Here is a 23,431-nt window from a genome sequence, read left to right as displayed (position 1 = left end):
TGTTACACTACTGTAATAGATCAGAGTGACATGATGTTGCTACACTACTATAAATAGATCAGAGTGACTTACTTTTTGTATGATGCTGATACACTACTGTAAATAGATCAGAGTGAAACACTTTTTGTATGATGCTGATACACTACTGTAAATAGATCAGAGTGACATACTTTTTGTATGATGTTGCTACACTACTGTAAATAGATCAGAGTGACATGATGCTGATACACTACTGTAAATAGATCAGAGTGACATACTTTTTGTATGATGTTGCTACACTACTGTAAATAGATCAGAGTGACATACATTTGTACTTTTTATATGATGTTGCTACCCTACTGTAAATAGATTAGAGTGACATACTTTTTGTATGATGTTTTTACACTACTGTAAATAGATCAGAGTGACATACTTTTTGTATGATGCTGCTACACTACTGTAAAAAGATCAGAGTGACATACATTTGTACTTTTTATATGATGTTGCTACCCTACTGTAAATAGATCAGAGTGACATACTTTTTGTATAATGCTGATACACTACTGTAAATAGATCAGTGACATACTTTTTGTATAATGCTGATACACTACTGTAAATAGATCAGTGACATACTTTTTGTATAATGCTGATACACTACTGTAAATAGATCAGAGTGACATACTTTTTGTATGATGCTGCTACACTACTGTAAATAGATCAGAGTGACTTACTTTTTGTATGATGCTGATACACTACTGTAAATAGATCAGAGTGACATACTTTTTGTATGATGTTTTTACACTACTGTAAATAGATCAGAGTGACTTACTTTTTGTATGATGCTGATACACTACTGTAAATAGATCAGAGTGACTCACTTTTTGTATGATGCTGTTACACTACTGTAAATAGATCAGAGTGACATGATGTTGCTACACTACTATAAATAGATCAGAGTGTCTTACTTTTTGTATGATGTTGATACACTACTGTAAATAGATCAGAGTGACTTACTTTTTGTATGATGCTGATACACTACTGTAAATAGATCAGAGTGACATACTTTTTGTATGATGCTGATTCAGAACTGTAAATAGATCAGAGTGACTCACTTTTTGTATGATGCTGATACACTACTGTAAATAGATCAGAGTGACATACTTTTTGTATGATGCTGATACACTACTGTAAATAGATCAGAGTGACATGATGTTGCTACACTACTATAAATAGATCAGAGTGACTTACTTTTTGTATGATGTTTTTACACTACTGTAAATAGATCAGAGTGACTCACTTTTTGTATGATGCTGTTACACTACTGTAAAATTGAGAAAGGAAATGGTGAATATGTCAAAGCGACAACCACCCTACCATAGAGCAAACAACAGCCGAAGGCAACCAATGGGTCTTCAATGTAGCGAGAATTCCCGCACCCGTAGGTGTCCTTCAGCTGTAAATAGATTAGAGTGACTTACTTTTTGTATGATGCTGATACACTACTGTAAATAGATCAGAGTGACTTACTTTTTGTATGATGCTGATACACTACTGTAAATAGATTAGAGTGACTTACTTTTTGTATGATGCTGATACACTACTGTAAATAGATTAGAGTGACTTACTTTTTGTATGATGCTGATACACTACTGTAAATAGATCAGAGTGACTTACTTTTTGTATGATGCTGATACACTACTGTAAATAGATTAGAGTGACTTACTTTTTTTATGATGCTGATACAGTACTGTAAATAGATCAGAGTGACTTACTTTTTTTATGATGCTGATACACTACTGTAAATAGATCAGAGTGACTTACTTTTTTTATGATGCTGATACACTACTGTAAATAGATCAGAGTGACTTACTTTTTTTATGATGCTGATACACTACTGTAAATAGATCAGAGTGACTTACTTTTTGTATGATGCTGATACACTACTGTAAATAGATTAGAGTGACTTACTTTTTGTATGATGCTGATACACTACTGTAAATAGATCAGAGTGACTTACTTTTTGTATGATGCTGATACACTACTGTAAATAGATTAGAGTGACTTACTTTTTTTATGATGCTGATACAGTACTGTAAATAGATCAGAGTGACTTACTTTTTTTATGATGCTGATACACTACTGTAAATAGATCAGAGTGACTTACTTTTTGTATGATGCTGATACACTACTGTAAATAGATCAGAGTGACTTACTTTTTTTATGATGCTGATACAGTACTGTAAATAGATCAGAGTGACTTACTTTTTTTATGATGCTGATACACTACTGTAAATAGATTACAATGACTTACTTTTTGTATGATGCTGATACACTACTGTAAATAGATCAGAGTGACATACTTTTTGTATGATGTTGCTACACTACTGTAAATAGATCAGAGTGACTTACCTTTATAATATATATACTAGTATGGCCTTTTAATTTTTTTGGATTCGAGCGTCACTGATGAGTGTTTTGTAGACGAAACGCGCGTCTGGCGTATATACTTAATTAAGTCCTGGTATCTATGATGAGTTTATTTGCATTATTGAAAATCAAACCTTTAGTAGACAACTAACAATCCTAGTTAATCAAAATTGGAGTCGAGGGCACCTCACTGTGTGGGATTTGAACATACAACCTCAGCGATTAAAGAGATGTTATAGAAACTAAAGTTTGCAGAAAGGGTGACAATAATATTTACATTGAGACCTTGACCATTATTCAAAATGCATATGAATAATATCAAAACTTAGGATAAGAATATTAATTAAAAGATAAATTTGTTTTTTTATTGTAATCAAAATAGACAGAAACAAAGAAAATTATGCCAAAAAATAAAGATGCATATTATAAGAATATAATTAATCACATAAATAAATATAGCTATAAATTTAAACAATTGTCCTGGTTTTCTGTTTCCCTATACGTAAGACTAAGGAACCAGTGCTTGATCTAAAATGTATGAAAGCAATAAATGTATAATAAAATAACATGTCTATCAAGACAAGATGGCTAGCCATTTCATGTCTTTCTAAAGATAAAATGTAAATACAAAAGAAATAATGCAACATTTATGTTTTATTCTACAATTTAGAAGAAGCAAGCTAAGCTTGTTGAAATGCTAACAATTTATATCAAAATATAAAAGCTTTATATGTACAGTAGTTAATCTAATTAATAATGCGACAAAAATAATTTCATAATTTAAAAAAATCTATTGATATTGGAACAGAGCTACTTTGTGAGTTTTAATTCATTGCATTGCATGAGATCTTTACTAGTGTTTTACAAAGGTTTTATATGTGAAATAAACACATCGAATTGATGAGCTTTTTTTCCCCATCCTTCTGAATGACAATATAATGTATTTATTGAAAAAAATATCATCTGATTTTAAACATCTACATATATAACTCTTTTCAATACATTCTCATGAAAAGATAGGAATACAGAGGGTTTGACTGTACATTTTACACAGCCATTTGAAATTTTAAAAAAGTTACTCATATTTAGAAGTGGTATGAGTGCCAATGAGACACTTCTCCATCCAAGTTACAATTTGTAAAATTACCTTCTTTAGAATACTTAAGAGAGGTAAAAAGAAACAATAAAATGCCCCGATCAAATTGTAACCTGATAATGAGGTTTCAATGGTATTTTTAAACACCTTGTATATAGGGAATAACAGTATGATATAAATTTTTCCGTCATATAATATTAATCTTTAACAATTCAAAAAATAATAAAATATATTGATAACTCATTTATAATCACAAATTTTTTAACAAATGTCCATGCTACAAATGCTGCAAACAGAATCGTTTTGAAGTCTCCAGTACGAGACTTTTTTGCAGGCTAGATAAAACAGTACCTCCTTTCCAAGGTAGATCACATTTTCTCCCGTAGAGACATTGATAATTTTTCTTCTCATAGAAAATGGAAACTTTCCAAACCAAATTATAATCAAATCTAACAAACATTTCTTAAAATTCCTTAAAAAGTATACAAAAATATAAATAAACTAGTAGCAAAAAATACAACTGAAGTGACATCACAAAAGTAAAAGCTTATGCATTCACTTTCTGTAAATTCAGGAATTTTTACGATGTTTTCATTATTGCAAAAAATTGCAACAGAATAGGTTTTTCAAATATCAAAAATTGCATCTTAGCATTTTTTGTATGCACCACTCCTTACTTTGCAATAATTAATCTCACATTTTGGTCGGTTTTTTCAAAATTCGCAATAATAAAAACACACAAAGCATTCTAAATTTACAGTATTTAATCATTTGAGACATTTTATACAGACACCAAGAGAGTTGAGAATCACAAACATAGTTACCTTTAATGTTTATCAATAATTTTACAGTGGAATCATATTTTATTTTTGGGGAAACTATTTTTTTTCCTTATGCATCCATACAAAGCAAGATTTTTTTCAAATGTTCCCGGTGAAACATCTTAAACAAATAAATCAAAACAAACAGACAAATTATACCCTGTTATATTCCAAGGACAGATAACCTATACCTTCATATTTTCCAAGGGCGGATAACCTATTGTTGATAATGCCATATATAGTCAGCTTATAATCAGTATAAGCTATATTTTATTGTTAATGATAAGACATGTAAGGAAAATAAAGTCAAATAAATATTTTGATCTGTCAGACTTATAAAAGTATGCTTCACAACAACTTTATATGTGTATCATAATATTTATGTTTAAACTATATAGAACATGATGAAAAAAGGTAGAACACGGTGAAAAATAGAGAACACAGTGAAAAAACATAGGGAACACAACGAAAACACTTTTAACAGATCCTCTAATCAAAGTCACAACCAGTTTAAATTTTCTTTTGATAGAACATATTAACAATATTACTTCAGCTCAGGTATACAATGTTCCCTGTATGTCCCTTAATATTGATATTGGGTTGGGAATGAAACAACCACATAAGCTGCAGTATATCTGTATATAAGTACATTATACAAGATCCTATGCTAAAATAAGTACTATAAATATTGGCAACTTACATCTCTTCTATAAAAGCATGCAAAGCAAACCTTTGATCAACTTGCTTGCTATGTTTGTTTGGGTGTTTTTAAACAACAGGTAGGTAGTCTGTTTCAGTCTGTTTACTATATACTGGAATTCAATAGTAAACATTAGCTTCATTTCATGTCAATTTTTATTGTACAATCAAATCCCAGTATATATAAAACAGATTGAAACTCTGCCTACCTATTTTTTGCAAACATCCAAGCAAACATAGCAAGCAAGTCGATCAAAGTTTTGTTTTGCATGCTTTTATAGAAGAGCCTTAAAAGGTAGATAAGTAGTATAAATATTGATAACTTAAAAGGTATGTATTATTCCAGAAAGCAAACACGTCAAAGATATAACAGCAGAGCCTTACATTTAAATATTTAATGAGGGTCCAATATAATTCATAGAATACTAAATGTTGTAAGCAAAAGCAAACCAAATTGAAAATATATAACAATATTACCAAAATTTGTATGTAAGGAAAAGATAACAAAAGGAAAAAAAAAACCAGTACCCTTAAAAAATACTCTCAATATTAACTATAATCTTCTAAAAATACAATAACTTAGTTATAACAGCATTTATTGTACCAACATTAAAAATAACTATCTTAATTCTTATTGTAAAACGTATAACATTCAATGAAAAGTGTCCCAATTTTGTGAAGAAAAACTAGAATTTATTCAATATAAACAATCAATAACATTTGGTTTCTAAATGATGAAAATGATATGGTTGTCTTGTATTGAGAATTGATTATCTCCCTTTTAGAAGTTATTTCCCTTTAAAATAGCATGAATAAATTAGGGGGGAAAAATAAATTCTAATATGAAATTAACAAGTTAAAAAGATGGCAAAATTGTGGATCTTGCAGTCACTAAAACTACAGAAAAAAATGTTTTTAAATCTTGAAATGAAAATATTTCATTTTAGCTCACATATAATCATTAAAGGGGAAATAATTTGTTGACAATTGTGAAACAAATTAACATAAAAACTGTGAATCAAACTGTTTACAGTGAAATCCTTAGTACAATGTTCTATTACAAAGTTATAATGCTCAAGTGTGTATAAAAAATCAATAGAAAAATAAAATTTATTTTGATCCGAGTAGCACTACTGATATTTGTCATGGTGGGACTACAGTGGCATTACAGTCCTTCCCAGTCTATAAATAGATCATTAAGACAGGTGGTATTGATGGTAGGCAGCACTCCATATCTCCCCGGAATGCTTCAGACTCCTGAAAAGGAAAATTAAATATTTCATACATGTTCCAGACCGTATGAGTATTTGGACCATACGCGTACGGTCGGGACCGCATGTGTAATTTTCAAAATAATCATACGGTCAGACCAGATGCGTACGGTTTGACTAATATTTGGAAGTTGGTCAAGTTTATTAGATACAAATATGCATATAACAGATCAACATAACTTAACTCTCAAATTGATATAAAAAAGTTCAATGGTAATTGAAATAAAATTTTAACTATTTCAAAAATTAACGCTAATTAAATTTGTTAATCTCTTGTATTTAGGATGTGGATCAGTAATTATACATTAATTGAATTATGATCACTGAAATTGAAGATATCGTACTAAGTAAACATAATGTGGGAGGACAATTGTTTTAGAATATTTAGCAACTTTACAAAAAAAGCAAATGCAAAGGAACATGTATGAACTGCAAACATGTACAGGTAAACAATTATTATTAATATGTTACTTGTGGTAGCAAGTGTCACCTTGTGCGAGAGTACCAAAATAGGATTCAGATATACAATTAAACAAATATTTAATTTCAATTGTTCGTTTGTTCATTTTATTCATATATAAGTAATTGTAATAATAACAATTTGTAAAACTAAACAAAAATGTGTCCCCAGTACAAGAATGCCCCATTCCCACTATCATTTTCTATGTTCAGTGGACTGTGACATTGGGGTAAAAACTCTAATTTGGCATTAAATTAGAAATATCATATCATAGGGAACATGTGTACAAAGTTTGAAGTCGATAGGATTTCAACTTCATCAAAAACTACCTTGACCAAAAACTTTAACCTGAAGCGGGACAGACGGACGAACGAACTAACGAACGGAGGTGGGGCATAAAAAAAAGATTGTGATAAATGTTTGTTTAAATTTAACCCATATGATCCAATAACATGTATGACCAGCTTGTACTGGACCATACATGTATACTCATACGGTCCGACCATACATGTATGGTCGGACCGTACAAGTATATGTATTTGGTCCGGATCATCGCGTAAGGTCCAAATACTCATATGGTCTGGAACATACACATAACAGAATTCAAGATGGTTACATGGTAGTTAAAATTAAATATTTATACACATAATAGAATTCAAGATGGTTACATATGAATACATATAGAAAAAAAAATGCTGAGAGAAATTGTTTGTCAGTAACTAAGAGTACTCTCAGATCTGTTCTCCGTGTCTTTTTGCTGTTTGGATGTACTAGTACCCGTCCACATCCACTCTGTGTTTTTATCAGATGTAGTTCTATTTGTATCCATCTGATGAGTTAAGCCTTTTTCAACTGATCTTTATAATTTGTTCTCATGTTGAACATTTAAACCACTGTCCCAGGTTAGGGGAAGCGTTTAGACCCCTGTATTTTAGTGATTGTCGTTTATTGCTGTGTTACACATTTCTTTTTCGTTCATTTTTTTATACATTTATTATGCCATTAGTTTTCTCGTTTGAATTGTTTAACAATTGTCATTTCAGGGCCTATTATAGTTGACTATGTGGTATGGGCTTTACTCATTGATGTCTTGATGAAGGCCGTTCAGTGACCTTCAGTTGTTCATTTCTGTCCTCTTGTAAAGAGTTGTGATTCGCAATAATACCACATCTTTTTTTATATTTAGAACTCTGGGAAATAGCTGTCAAAAGACCAATGCAGATCTACAATTATCTAAAAAGTATTCATCTACTATAGGTCATTTATATTTTTTAGTTTTTTTAGTTTTTTTTTACTTTAAAACCAGCTAAAATGTTCCCTGTTGAAAATTTACATATATACTGTAAGGTTTTTGACCACATACTATATTTCCAAATTCTTGCAATATTCTGTATGTATATTGTATATATATAACTTACTTGATAATATCAGCAAAAGACTGATAGAGAGATTTGACTTCATGAGGTATACCATGTTTCTTACATAGGGACTGAACAAGTGGTTGGATCTTGTATAGATTGTGTCTTGGCATGGTTGGGAACAAACTGAAAGAAAATAATCACAAATCAATAAATTTTACAGTAAGGTCATTTTTTTGTGCGGTTGAAGTTCTGTTTTTTATAAAAGGTTGGGTCTTTCAAAATTTAAAACATTCATTTACCATGCTTGTTTTCTAGAAATAGGTTTATTGATTGACTGATGGTGGCTCACTGTCAAGTGGAAATATTTCATGCATTTAGAAAATTGCAAAGATTTATGACTTGACTATGAGGTGATTAATTTCCACAATTTTCTAACAATTAAATTTGATGTATCTATATAAGAAAAGATCCTATTTAAAACTGCTATATTTGTTTGCACCTGTCCTATAGTCAAGAACCTCTTGTTCAGTGGTTGTTGTTTGTTAATGTGGTTCATAGTTGTTTCTCGTTTCTCATTTCTTATTTAAAATAATTGGTTGGTTGACCTGTTTGAATGGTTTTACACAAGTTATTTTGGGGCTCTTTATAGCTTGTTGTTCGGTGTGAGCAAAGGTGCCAGGTTGGAGGCTGTACTTTGACCTATAATGGTTTACTTTTACAATATGTGACTTGGATGGAGAGTTGTCTCATTGGCACTCATATCACATCTTCTTATATCTATGTTCACAACAACTAATTTCCCTCTTATCATTTTATTTGAAAAAGTCTATTTGAATCACATATATTTTCATCTTGAAGTAGACAAGAAAAGAACAATTATTCTCTCAATAAGATGGAAGGAAGCAGGCCAAACAATGTCTAAATGTTTTTGTAGTCATTATTTCCTCTCTTTTAACACATGAACCTTTACACATCTGTAAAAAAAACCATAAAAGAAGTCACTTACTGGTGCTCTATCTGGAAGTTCAGGTGACCAGTAAACCAGTCATTGAAGAAGGATTTCTCAACATCACAAGTGGCAGCCATCTGTAACTTTAGCCATGGTTTCTGGTCGTCATGGTCAATATTCATAGGGATATGGTTAGATTGAGCAACCCAAACAAACCAAGTGGATTCAATTATCCTAAAATTATATTGACATGGTGTTAGGTCTGATATAAAAGTTACAAATGGACAACATTCAACGATTAAAATGTGTTGATTTGCTGTGTATATCATCTTCTCCCAAAGTATTATAATTACACCATTTTCCCAATCATAATTTGTTTTCTCCATTTGTTATACAAAGTATAAATCATATTTTTCTTCTTCTTCTGTTCAATTATTTGATAGATGTGTATGTACCAGAGAAGACATTACTAAGTTGTTAAACCTCATCTGCTTCTATACTGTGGATTGGTTATCATCTATTGGCTACAAAATTTATAGTAACTTACCTGAAGGCTTCATAATAGAAAAATGTCCATCCCCATCCAACCAAAGGTACCAAGAAGAAACAGAATCGGAAGAAGTATGAGCCCATAATAATAACGTCCTGTAAATAAAAAAATATATTGTGGTAACACAAGTAATAACATGAAGAAGCATACAGTCATAATTACAATATTCTGTTAATAAATATCAGAACTCTTACTACAATTGTTATACTTATATAAATATCAGAACTCTTACTACAATCGTTATACTTATATAAATATCAGAACTCTTACTACAATCGTTATACTTATAGCTTGAACTCGATATGATGTTTTTTTTTTACTAAATGGCTTTTTATTTGTGTCGGTGAGTTAACATTGAAATTTAAAAAAACTCAGAAAATATTTCATTCTTGTTCCGTCTTCTGAATTTTTAAACCATGATCAACATATGTATAATGTTTTTATTAATTTTCTTGTTATTTAGATATTGTGTAGGAAATTTCCAATTGCCAACATAGTTTAATACCAAACAGTGTAAATGTCTGAGGAACAAAAATTAAATATCTTTGCCATGGGTCTTTGAATCTCATGGTAATTCAAGACATTTTTGACACAGTCAATAATTCTATGTGTTTACTGTAAACATGGCAACATTCTGGGAAAAAAAGACAGTCATTAGGCATATATATTATAATTTTATCAGCAAACATGGAAATAGACTCATCTGGTTTCTGAATCAGATTTGGTGTTGAATCTTGATATATATTCTGTTATGCAGCCATTTGTTAAAGTTATTTTGTCAATTATATTTTAACCAAGTTTTACACAATACTTGTGGTCAAGATTTGGCAATTACCCATCAGTTAAACAAAAAGAACACCTCTGTCAAGAATAATACCATAAAATATAATTTGATAATTTTCAATGAAAAACAATTTTATAAGGTTGATTCTCCAGAAATTAAAGGACATTGGAAGTATACGAAGATTTTTTTGTGAATTGATGCCGTAAAAATTTATGACTTCATCCAATCAAAATAAGAATAAGTTTAATACTCACTATCCAAAGCTTTCTGGTGTAAACATGTCTAAATAACATAAACTGGAAATACAGAGGAAACAACAAAGGGGGGATAACTGTAAAAGATAAATATAATTATTCAACATTTTGATTTGTTTTAAATTATTTTTTTACTATTCCGTGTGATTCATACCCGTAGTGTGGGGGTTCCGACAAACCCCCCTTGAAAACAAATAAGCACTGTTAAAGTCAACGTTCTGTTAGAATTGTGACTGTTAAAGTCGAGTTAGTGAGTCCAAATGACCCCCCTTGGAAATTCCTGGCTAATAATTCAATTAGCCTGTGATTGCTAATATCAGTGTAATAAATGAGTAATGTTGACTGCCAAAAACTAAGTCCATTTATCAATGAAATACCCCAAAAAATTTATAACAGTTTTCTTCCGATGTACTTCCTTGAAATTACTATTTCCAAGTTTCATAACATTCCAGAAAAGTTTGTCAAAGTTATAGATGTTTAAAAAAATGTGTTCTAAGACTGAAGTGTAGGCAAATGTTTACTGCTAAACAATCTGTTTTTCCTTGCTATGTAAACTCGTATATTTTTTAATTTATGTAATTAAGTATGTAAATAGCTTGCAATAATATACGTTTGAGTTTATCAGTAACTTGCTCTATATCATAAAGGATATCCCAATAAAATACTTTTGAGTAACTTGCTAAATATCCTTGAGTATTTGATTTGCTTGCAATAAATAACTCGATTTATAGAGTAGTTTGCTCTTAATCACTAAATTTTATAAGTAATTTCTTCTATTATACTTGAGTTTAAGAGTAACTTGCACTTAATATACTTGAGTATATGAGTAATGTGCTTTATATTCATAAGTTTGAGTATATGAGTAATATGCTTCTATCCTGATAAATACTAGTAACTTACTCTGACTGGCAGGCTTAACTAGAATACTTACAGAATGGGAAATACTTGTGTTGCTGATTATAAGGAAATGAGGATTTCCCCGATTTGGCAACCTGAAAAAAAAACCACAATACATTTAAAACAAATGAAAAAAAAACTCATAACAAAGTTTTTAAAACTTTGATTACGGATTTTGCAGCTGTAGAAAAGAAAAGCAGAAAACATTGATTATTTTGTTGTCGTAATTACTATTACTTAAACACTGCTGAATTTGGTAAGTTAATAATAGTTATCAAAGGTACCAGGATTATAATTTAGTACGCCAGACGCGCGTTTCGTCTACATAAGACTCATCAGTGACGCTCATATCAAAATATTTTTAAAGCCAAACAAGTACAAAGTTGAAGAGCATTGAGGATCTAAAATTCCAAAAAGTTGTGCCAAACACGGCTAAGGTAATCTATGCCTGGGATACAAAAATCCTTAGTTTTGTTTGTTGTTGTTTCAATAAACAAGAATATAAAAAGGATGAGTACAAATTAAATTATGTGATCAAAATCAAACTTTAACTGAATTCATTTCAATGGCACAGAAGTTGTTACAGTGGCAAAGTGGTATAAGTAGTTCTACTACTGGAATCAATAGTCAGTCAACACTGAGGTTTTGTGTTCGACCTCTGTTGTTGGGTGCACTTGACTCCAATCTTAGTCAACACTGAGGTTTTGTGTTCGACCCTAGTCTCGATCATCCAGCCGCTTTATTTTTCAAAGTAGAGCGTCTGGATGACAAGTGATATAAAAATGGTAATTTATGACATTCGGAATAGTATCGGCTTTTTTAGCTTGTTTTTAAAGATAATGTCCAAGACGAATAACCAAGAAGTTGGTTATTGACTTCGGAAGAAATTATATTACGATAATACTATTGAAAAGCCCAAGTGTACCGATTGTTGTTTAAAGCTATTTATATTTTGTTTGTGACGACATACAAGTCGTGGAAAACACCAGACAGCATGGCTTCCATGACCGCGAAGGAAAATAACAGCACATCAAACCTTGGTAAGATGATATAACAACACAAACTGTTACATAAATTTTAATGCAAACTGAAACAGCGAGTAGTTATATATTTTTTCATGCATGTCCGTGCTACGTAAGCAAGTTAATAATCATACAATAAATGGCAATTTTTGTATTGACTGGGACCACTCGAACAGTCGTGTGTACGCTATAAATACATTTTGGGGTTGTTAACTTTAAAAATACTTGATGGAAAAGTGATATGACGCCGAAATATGAACTTCATCCAAGATAAGTTTGTTGTATTTATATGTAGTGTATAAAGGAGTTTGCATTTTAATATGACTTTTTATTGTGTAAAAAAAAGGGGGAAGGAGAGATGCGCAATGTTGTACACATTTTAAGGAGGGAACGCAATTCAAAAACATAAGCAGACGAAAAACAAACAAAGTATATCTAGAAGATGCCACTGATTTTGTACATACACCAAACGGTCAAAATGATGTATGCTCGATTTTTTTTTTAAAACAAATGCATTTAGCTTATACAAACATTTAAGAAGTGCGACACGTTGTTATGAAAAGTAATTTAAATATACTGTTAGTAAACAAAGTCTGGACTGGTCAACTTAAAAAAGAAAAATACTTTTTTGCACTTTTAAGAGGCATTTTTTTCACACTAAAAAAAGTCCATAAAAGAATACAAATGTTGTCAGTGAATATATACCAATTGGCTATCTAAACCTTGAAACAAAACCATGGCATGAGGAATACACTGTAAATTTGTTTTTATGCAAAACAAGACAGTAAAACAATAGATGCAGCATCAATGAAAGGAGGTGTCAATGAGGCAGCAACTGGTGAACCCAATGACATACATTACCAAAAGTAGACATCAACATGATTAACAGGACATCTTGTTGACTTAAACAAAAATTGAGAATAAAAGTACCAAAAGGTCAACATTATACAAGCAAGAACATGCGGTATGAATACCAATGAGACAACTATCCACTCTAAGTTCAAAGGAGGTGGATGAGAGCAAGTATAGGCAACTGTATGGCCTTTAACAATGATAAAAATTCATGCATGATTTTGATAGAGAATACAGACAGGGAATGTGTCAAAGAGACATCAACCCGACAAGAGAGCAGGAAACAACCCAATGCCACCAATGGGTCGTGTCATCACCACAGCGAGATACTCTCGCATCCCGTAGCGGAATTCAGCTTGCAACAAGACATTTCTAAATGTATATTTCTATATGATATATGTTTTTTTCCAAACATTTTGTTTTTCATATATATATATATATATATATATATATATATATATGCTATGCTGGTGACCAAAAATTAATATGATTTTAACATTTACTTTATTTTGTAGACAAACCAATGATAATTTCGGGACACAGTTGTTATGTGTAAAATGTGAAGAATTAAAAAAAAATCTATATAAATATTCGAATTTTCATTGTATCATAAACAGCTTCAATTTTATAAGAAAAAAGATTCAAAGATTTTTTTTTAATTACTGCAGCAGCAATCATTATAAATAAATCACAGTATCAAAAATGTTGGGTTAACATTATTTTGACAGCAACCACAAAGCGAAAAAAAGGTACACAGACATATATTAATTAAATGAAACAAACATCAAGAAACACATTGTTGTCAGATATGTCGGAGAATTTTAAAGATTTGTATTATCAAATTAAAAATCATATAAACAATTTAACAGTTTTCATGTTGCGTTGTATCTCATTTACATGTCTGGCCCTTCTCAGTTAACTATATGGTATGGAGTTTTCTTAATATTGGAGGCCGAGCAGTGATTATATTTGCGAATATCCATGTCATTTGAACTCTGCTGGGTTGTTGCCTCATTAGCAATCTCCTTATTTTATATAAAGGTTCACATGTACAGGAGAATTCGAAGTTGTTGTTTTTGTGAAGCTGCCCTTTTATACAAAAGTCATGATGGATATTATAATAGTTTGTAGTACGAGAATACACATCAGTTATTTTTTGTATAAGATATCATGCAGTATGGGATAAATCCCATTCCATCTTTTCAATGTGATTGATTCAAACATGCATTCAAAGAGTATTGGGTTTCATGAATGACTGGTTAACTTCTGTATTTCTTCATAGACACGGAGACTGGCAAAGTGGTATTGTGTGAAGGTTGGTCCCCAAATGTTTTCTTCCCAAAAGGATTAGGCAATATAGATTATCGGTGAAACATTCAGACTATTCTGTCGTTAGCAATTTTAAGATCAGTTAATTTTGTAAATAAAAAATTGAGTTGACTCATTGTGTGATCTCACTGATCTGCTAGTGATAAGTTGTTAAACAGGGTTTTTTACATTGTAATCTTAGAGTTGTTTTTCTTTCCATAAACGTAACTTGATGTGTGCTTTTCGAGTAAGGTAAGTGCGTCAGATATTTGAAAGATTATTATAAAAAGGAAAGCATAAATTATAACAAGAATTTACAGAAATAAGAATGAGACAAAACTAAGAAAAATGGATAAAAATTAAAATTAAGGAATACAGACTAACGTGGCTACAATATACCGACTGTTGGTTGCTTAACGTCAAGTGGCAAATATTTCATGCATGTTCAGGACGATGTGATACAATATAAAGAATAGAGAATATATATAGTAGTGTGCTATAATATGAAAATAGAGAAAAATGGTAGTTCATAGTATGAAGATAAGAGAATATTAAACGTGGTGTGTTAAAATATAAAAATAGATCTTCAAGTTGGGTTGCTTGGTTATCGTCTTGTGGTAAATAATGGTAATGTTCAGGACGAAAAAAAATAACAATAATTATAAAGATGAGGTCCTAAATTATAACCCGTTGGGGATACATGTTCGAGAAATTATAACTCACCAGAAAATTAAGGTATATTGGATTGCTTTATGTACAACGGTCCACCTACGGATCCCTCTCTTAGCGCACAGAGAGCGTGGTATCCTCTATACACGACCAGTGGCGGATCCAGAACTTGTTATAAGAAGGGCACTATACAGTCATGCTACAGTGTTTCCTTATATGACATAATCAACCAAATTTTTCCCACGAAAAAAAATCATGTCTTTAATTTTTTTTTACATGTGACAAAAATTCTGAAAAAAAGATCGCCGCTAATTACAGGTTTTTTTTATCGTTCTTTTAAAATTGCCCATCTGCAAGTTGGGCAACAGGATCAGCTACAAGAATGTCAGTTTTAATAGTCACATATACATGTAACGTTACACTGTTTACTGTTATTATTTTCTTTTAAATATAATGGGGATAACGGAAGTGCTATTTATAGATATGTTCTATATTTAATTATTTGTTACGCCCCCTATAAATATCTGACCAGTCCGGTTAATCACCCCAGACGCTATATTTAAATATGCGTCTGGGTTATCGAGACTAGTTCGACCCCTGTTGTTGGGTGCACTTGACTCCAATCTTAGTCAACACTGAGGTTTTGTGTTCGACCCCTGTTGTTGGGTACACTTGACTCCAATCTTAGTCAACACTGAGGTTTTGTGTTCAACCCCTGTTGTTGGATGCACTTGACTCCAATCTTAGTCAACACTGAGGTTTTGTGTTCGACCCCTGTTGTTGGGTGCACTTGACTCCAATCTTAGTCAACACTGAGGTTTTGTGTTCAACCCCTGTTGTTGGGTGCACTTAACTCCAATCTTAGTCAACACTGAGGTTTTGTGTTCAACCCCTGTTGTTGGGTGCACTTGACTCCAATCTTAGTCAACACTGAGGTTTTGTGTTCAACCCCTGTTGTTGGGTGCACTTGACTCCAATCTTAGTCAACACTGAGGTTTTGTGTTCGACCCCTGTTGTTGGGTGCACTTGACTCCAATTTTAGTCAGCACTGAGGTTTTGTGTTCGACCCCTGTTGTTGGGTGCACTTGACTCCAATCTTAGTCAACACTGAGGTTTTGTGTTAGACCCCTGTTGTTGGGTGCACTTGACTCCAATCTTAGTCAACACTGAGGTTTTGTGTTCGACCTCTGTTGTTGGGTGCACTTGACTCCAATCTTAGTCAACTTTGAGGTTTTGTGTTCGACCCCTGTTGTTGGGTGCACTTGACTCCGATCTTAGTCAACACTGAGGTTTTGTGTTCGACCCCTGTTGTTGGGTGCACTTGACTCCAATCTTAGTCAACACTGAGGTTTTGTGTTCGACCCCTGTTGTTGGGTGCACTTGACTCCAATCTTAGTCAACACTGAGGTTTTGTGTTCGACCCCTGTTGTTGGGTGCACTTGACTCCAATCTTAGTCAACACTGAGGTTTTAAGTTCAACCCCTGTTGTTGGGTGCACTTGACTCCAATCTTAGTCAACACTGAGGTTTTGTGTTCAACCCCTGTTGTTGGGTGCACTTTACTCCAATCTTAGTCAACACTGAGGTTTTGTGTTCAACTCCTGTTGTTGGGTGCACTTGACTCCAATCTTAGTCAACACTGAGGTTTTGTGTTCAACCCCTGTTGTTGGGTGCACTTGACTCCAATCTTAGTCAATACTGAGGTTTTGTGTTCAACCCCTGTTGTTGGGTGCACTTGACTCCAATCTTAGTCAACACTGAGGTTTTGTGTTCAACCCCTGTTGTTGGGTGCACTTGACTCCAATCTTAGTCAGCACTGAGGTTTTGTGTTCAACCCCTGTTGTTGGGTGCACTTGACTCCAATCTTAGTCAACACTGAGGTTTTGTGTTCAACCCCTGTTGTTGGGTACACTTGACTCCAATCTTAGTCAGCACTGAGGTTTTGTGTTCAACCCCTGTTGTTGGGTGCACTTGACTCCAATCTTAGTCAACCATAAGGTTGTGAGTTCAACCCCTATTGTTGGGTGCACTTGACTCCAATCTTAATGGACTAGGATTGTTAGTTGTCCTATTGTAGGTCGGTGGCACTAAAACACAGAAAACCTAACATTAATCATACCTCCACTGGCATGACATCTCCTACAACAAATAGTTGTTCCACTCTTACATCAGGGTCTTTATCCAACTGAAAAATAGTATAAAATAATTAACATAGTTGTTTAGTCATCATGGTAATACAAAACAAGTTTTTCTGTTTGACTTTATATTCAGAATTTTCTATTCAGAATTTTCTCAGTTTGCATTTGAACTACAAACTGTTATAACAGAACTATGTCTAGCCTTTTGAAGTTTTGATAGTGCAAATGTTGAAGTTAACATAGCAATACTTTAACATGTAAGTTATGCAAATATTCAAAGTTGATGGACCATGACTGAAGGTACATGGCTGAACAATCTCCATGGAAATGAGATGTGCCAATGTTAATACAACTGCATACCAAATACCATTGACTTATTATAAGTCATTCCCTTTAATCAAACCTAAACACAAACATTAACTTGTAAACTATGTAAAAGTTTCAAAGTCTATGAACCATGGTGGGGCTTTATAATCTCTATGGAAATATTTTTTATTTTTTACAAATTGTGACTTTGATGGAGAGTTGTCTCATTGACACTCATATCACATCTTCTTATATCTAATATGGGGACAAAGTCCCCAATTACTGTAGAAAAATCAATAAAAAAAAAAAATCAAAAATTTCAGGAAAATTTCCCGAATTTTTCATTCTACTAATGAACTCAAAATCGTTAACTTTTTTTTCAGATCTACTTCCTTTTCCGGTCTGCATCTGCACACAAATGTTTTCCGGTCGCTCTTGTTTGCATGAGACTTTGAATAAAATGTATATTTATCAACATATCAACAAATATAGGGAGGAATTCAACACCCAATCATTTTTAATAATTGTTTGATATGAAAAACGTTACCTGATAACAGCGTTTCTTTGTTTACATTGAATATGACGTCATAACTTAAATAACGTCACAACTGAATCCCTAACAACAGAACCAATATTGGAACGTTACGGTATTTCCGTTTCTTTTATCACGATGATTGAATTAGAAAAAAAATTAATACAGACTTCGTCCTCATTTACAGGTAATGACTGCCTCATATTAACTATATGTAGTGAGATTAAATGAGTTTTGTGCTCAAACTTAACATGTCATACATTCTATTGCAGAACTACTTTCTATAGAGGAGCATATAAATAAGAACTGGAACTGCCTGGATGTTTATATATATTACTTACCACATTAGGTTTGGCATGATGCTGGTAATGCATGTGGTTCCACCAATCAGGTGAGGCTCCCTGCAGGAGAATTTGTGTTAAATAATCAATATTATTAAAATTGGATATATATGCATAAGAAATATTTGGGGCAAAATAATAATGACACTATGCCTTACTATAATGAGCAAATATATCAATCAAAAGAATGTTTTATAATAAGTTAACAATTATGACTTTTTGAAAGTACTGAAGAAAAGTGTGATGAAGATTTAAACACTATATGAAAGCAGAAGTAAATATGAGACATATTCGAAAAGTGCTCACCAGTAAATAGCCATCACTATTAAGAATATGATCAAATATGAAGTCATTTTGTTTAATAGAACCTGAGAAAAGTGTGATGGAAGTATTTCTTGGACACAAAGACTAGCAATAAACTAGAGTTGAGGTATAACATATCTATGTGTCAAATAGAAATCAACCTTCTACAAGGTCATGTATACATACATGTACAGCGAAACCTGGCTAAACCGAATCCTGCTTAAACCGAAAACCTGTATAAACCAAACATGTTCGTAAGCACCGTCATATCAAATTGTATGCGTTGTGAACCTGATAAAACCGAACATTGGCCAAAACTGAACACAATCTTAAGATCCGAAGAGGTTCGGTTTAAACAGGTTTCACGTATATGAATTTGATTGATTTTGGAACATTCAAATAAGAAATACAAGAAATATAGTGGTTTGTTTTGTAGATCTTCTTATAACTGCCAAATTTTCAGAATTTGTCAACCCAAAATAGGTTAACAGATGTATTGATATTCATTTGCATAAGGTCGATTTCTATCCAACGCACCTCATATTATATCATTTAACTATATTAAAGGTGAATAAACAGCTGCGCCATGAGCGCATGATACGCCCGACGTCTTGTGTGGAAGTTTTATGCAATAATCATAAATAGTTTCTGAGAAAGTTTTAAGCAATAACCATATATTATTTTTGAGACACAGCGGGGACATGTGAAATCCCCAACCCTGTTTTTTTTTCCAAAAAACTAAATTTCACTAAAATAAAATTTTGAATCAAAACCAAAAAGTATACAGATCTTTAGATTAATATAACAAAGAAGTGTGTAAAGTTTTAAGCAATAATCAAAAATTATTTTTGAGATACGGCGCGACATGTAAAAAAAACCTCCCCTGTTTAACAAAATACTCAATAACTCCAAAATAAAGTTTTGAATCATCACCAAAAAGTATACAGATCTTTAGATTAATATAACAAAGAAGTGTGTAAAGTTTTAAGCAAAAATCATAAATGGTTTTTGAGATACGGCACAACATGTAAAATAACCCTCCCCCTTTTTTTACAAAATACTCAATAACTCAAAAATGAAATTTTGAATCATCACCAAAAAGTATACAGATCTTCAGATTAATATAACAAAGACATGTGTAAAGTTTTAAGCAATAATCATAAATCGTTTTTGAGATATGGTGCGACATGTAAAAACCCCTCCCCCTTTTTTACAAAATACTCAATAACTCAAAAATAAAATTTTGAATCATCACCAAAAAGTATACAGATATTAAGAATAATATAACTAAGAAGTGTTTAAAGTTTTAAGCCATAATTAAGAATCGTTTTTGAGATACGGTGCGACATGTGAAAAAAACACACCCCTGTTTTAGTTACAAAGTGCCGTAACTCAAAAAGTTTTAATCTTATTTTCACCAAAAAGTATACAGATCATTTGACCATCATAAGAAACAACTATGTTAAGTTTCATGAAATTTAGATAAGTCGTTCTCAAGTTACAGTGCAACATGTTTACGCCGGACAGACAGACGGACGGACAGACACCAGACATTTGTATACCATAATACGTCCCGTCAAAATTTTGACGGGCGTATAAAAATAAAAATTAACATACACATAACCATAATTTGCTATTTTTTTTATACAACTAAAACAAATAACAATAGTTGTGATAGTGGAAAACAACAATGAAACATGCAATAGATAATGATATTCATCCTCAATGTGTCTAACTGAAAAAATGTAGCAACTGATAGTGTGACATCTAATATTGGCTACTTTTTTATATTCAGGTTATTTTTCGAATTGCTGCTCAGAAAGGTCACCAGCGATCTGGTTTTTTTAACTTTGATAGACAGTTGGTTATGGCCTAAAAATAGTTCATAATTTAATTTGTTCAGACACAAAAAAAAAAATCATGTTTTTGATCTTATTTCATTGTGTACCAATCACAACATTTATAGATATGCTTTTCAAAGTCCCTGAAATGGATAATTCAGCTGCATACTTATTAATGTATAGATTTTTTTTAATTTGTTTAATCACTCTAATTTTGTCAACTGACAATAAAAACTTTGTTCCTTACTTTAAACACAACATCAAAATTTAATTAGTTTTTTTTTTTTTTTTTTAACAATGTATCTATGTGCGGATTATACCTTTAAGAATCCTAGTACAAAATAATGAAAAAAATGGTCCCACTTTGTGTTGTGAAAGACAGACAAATGACCAAAATCATGCTGTAGCCAACCGCCTTGAGCCTGAAAAAATAAGACCCTTATATAAACAAAAACATTAAATACAACAGGTTGGGTTAGAGCATACAATTTACCATAGACAGTACATTGCCAAATATATCAAACCGCTACCAAAATCTGAAGATAAAATTTGATCTATTAAACATGGATTTTACATGAATTTCAACAGACGCCAATCACAATTGAAAATTGTTTATGAAAAATACTGCTATTATTTAACTGTATGCTCCAATTGTGTACAAAATAAAATATAACAAAAATATAATAAAACGTATGAACTATGAACTATGAGATAAAAATACACCTCAGTTTTAACATTATAATCAGAGAATTTTTAGTTCTGGTACTACACCATTCATTTGTGATAACGGCTGTGTCATTAATTTTATTAATTTCAGTACCATTTTTCATTATATATTTATAACTGGACATCATATATAATTACGAGGGTAAAAAGCAATTTAAGAATTAGAATTTCGTTTCAGCTCGATTTTTTATGAGACAAAGTCAAATTTAGGCCTCTTTCCTGAGAAGAGCTAAGTGGTTATAAATATTAAAGGAGACAAACATTGTGAAAATCAAACACAAATGTCAGTTTTCAATTGATTATGGAAAAACAGGGCTAACTGTTCTGTCATTATACTGTATCAAATTTCTATCATTTCAATGAGGATATTTTTCTTCTTCTCTTCTGTTTCAAAAGATAATCTTAAAATGTTTAAAACAGAGACAAATATACAATTAACATGCATAAAACAACAGTTCATACAATTTACAATAAAAACTTGTGTGTGAAATGAAAAAATCAGTTTAATGACTAAATAAACTCAAAATTTTCTGAAAACAAAAAATGAGTGCTTAAAATTTCGAATAATATACAAATAAATTCAATAATGATTATTTTTAAAATTTCTTAAACCACTTCTGACCTAACAACAACAGAAACCTCTCAATCCACTTTAGGAGTAAAATGCCATCAAGTAGCCAGGACTACAATCACTATGACTACATGGAATAGTCTGCAGTCCATGTTTGATATTTTTCTAACTTTCTGTGGATTCATCATTATTTTTGGGACCAATTTTCTCCGTTTTCTTGGTATAGGTAAAACTTTAATTTTACTGTTCAACAAATAACAGACTAACAGTAGGTTTGTACAGATTTTTGAAAAACAATTTAATCAAATATTCAAGAAAAACACTTACACAATTAATTAAAATTCAAATATAACTCCAACCAAACCTTTTTTACTAATTGATTTGGTGTACACACATTTAATCATTTAACAATTATGAATCTGCTACCAATAAAAATTTCAGAAAGGACCAGCTTGATTGTTACAAAATCCAGAATTTAAAACAAACTTTACAGGTCTGAGATAAATAAAAATTAAAATGCAAAACTGAGGTCTATTTCTACATCCAAGAAGAGTTATCTCCTCATTGTAGGGAAGTCTGCTAGAGCTGAGGTTATTTTAGTAGTGCTTAACACTTTTTTTTGTGCTTACATTTTCCAAAAAAGTAAATTTTCATCAATATCACACTATCTAAACAGTGATATTTAAACAGGTTGTTTAATAATATCAAATTAAAAAAAAACACATTTTGGTATAAACTAAATTTTCTAGGTTAAAAAAATCTGAGTTATTATACAGGTATAATTGATAAATCTGGTATATAACTCAATTTTATTTGCTTTTTGTTCAATTTAATGCTAGAAGTCTTATTTTGAATTATAATTTCAGTATCAAAACTAGCCTAACCTCTCCCTGCAATGTTATTCCTAAACAAAGGGAAGTAACTCACTAAAAATTATACTAACAACAATGTTGTACCTTGAGAAATCCCATTGTAAAATAATGTAAGACATGATTCAGTCTGGTGCTACGGAACACAGACAAATGTCCAAAGTCATGCTGTAGCCAAGCTGTTTGTGCCTTCAAAAACATGTCAATATTTCCATTATTTCAAATAAGATAATTTTCAAGTTTCTCGTACTCACTCCTCCTCCGATGTTTGTAGTTCAAACATAATAAATAAATTCATTATCACTGAACCAGTATATATTTGTTTAGGGGCCAGCTGAAGGACGCCTCCGGGTGCGAGAATTTCTCGTTGCATTGAAGACCTGTTGGTGACCTTCTGCTGTTGTGT

At 31.7% G+C, this 23,431-nt stretch overlaps 1 protein-coding gene across 4 annotated transcripts in view; it reads right to left on the bottom strand.

Moving 5' to 3' along the window:
* Positions 1-2,749: 2,749 nt before the first annotated feature.
* LOC143059105 (fatty acid desaturase 2-like) overlaps positions 2,750-23,431 on the bottom strand; it is a 33,556-nt gene continuing 12,874 nt past the window's right edge. Inside the window, exons 5-14 of one of the 4 annotated variants that reach the window (XM_076232599.1) lie at positions 23,113-23,214; positions 21,180-21,281; positions 18,716-18,775; positions 17,518-17,583; positions 11,583-11,643; positions 10,652-10,728; positions 9,611-9,708; positions 9,121-9,297; positions 8,172-8,297; positions 2,750-6,279 (exon numbers count right to left, since the gene is read on the bottom strand). In XM_076232599.1, coding sequence (XP_076088714.1) covers positions 6,219-6,279; positions 8,172-8,297; positions 9,121-9,297; positions 9,611-9,708; positions 10,652-10,728; positions 11,583-11,643; positions 17,518-17,583; positions 18,716-18,775; positions 21,180-21,281; positions 23,113-23,214 — 930 coding nt within the window. In that variant the 3' untranslated portion in view covers positions 2,750-6,218. The remainder of the gene's footprint in view (positions 6,280-8,171; positions 8,298-9,120; positions 9,298-9,610; positions 9,709-10,651; positions 10,729-11,582; positions 11,644-17,517; positions 17,584-18,715; positions 18,776-21,179; positions 21,282-23,112; positions 23,215-23,431) is intronic. The other 3 variants (XM_076232601.1, XM_076232600.1, XM_076232602.1) reach the window with 3 other exon arrangements.

The sequence above is a fragment of the Mytilus galloprovincialis genome, chromosome 14 (genome assembly GCF_965363235.1).
Source record: "Mytilus galloprovincialis chromosome 14, xbMytGall1.hap1.1, whole genome shotgun sequence".
Lineage (NCBI taxonomy): Eukaryota > Metazoa > Mollusca > Bivalvia > Mytilida > Mytilidae > Mytilus > Mytilus galloprovincialis.
Note: the sequence above shows the minus strand (reverse complement) of the source record. Positions and strands in the feature narration are given on the sequence as shown.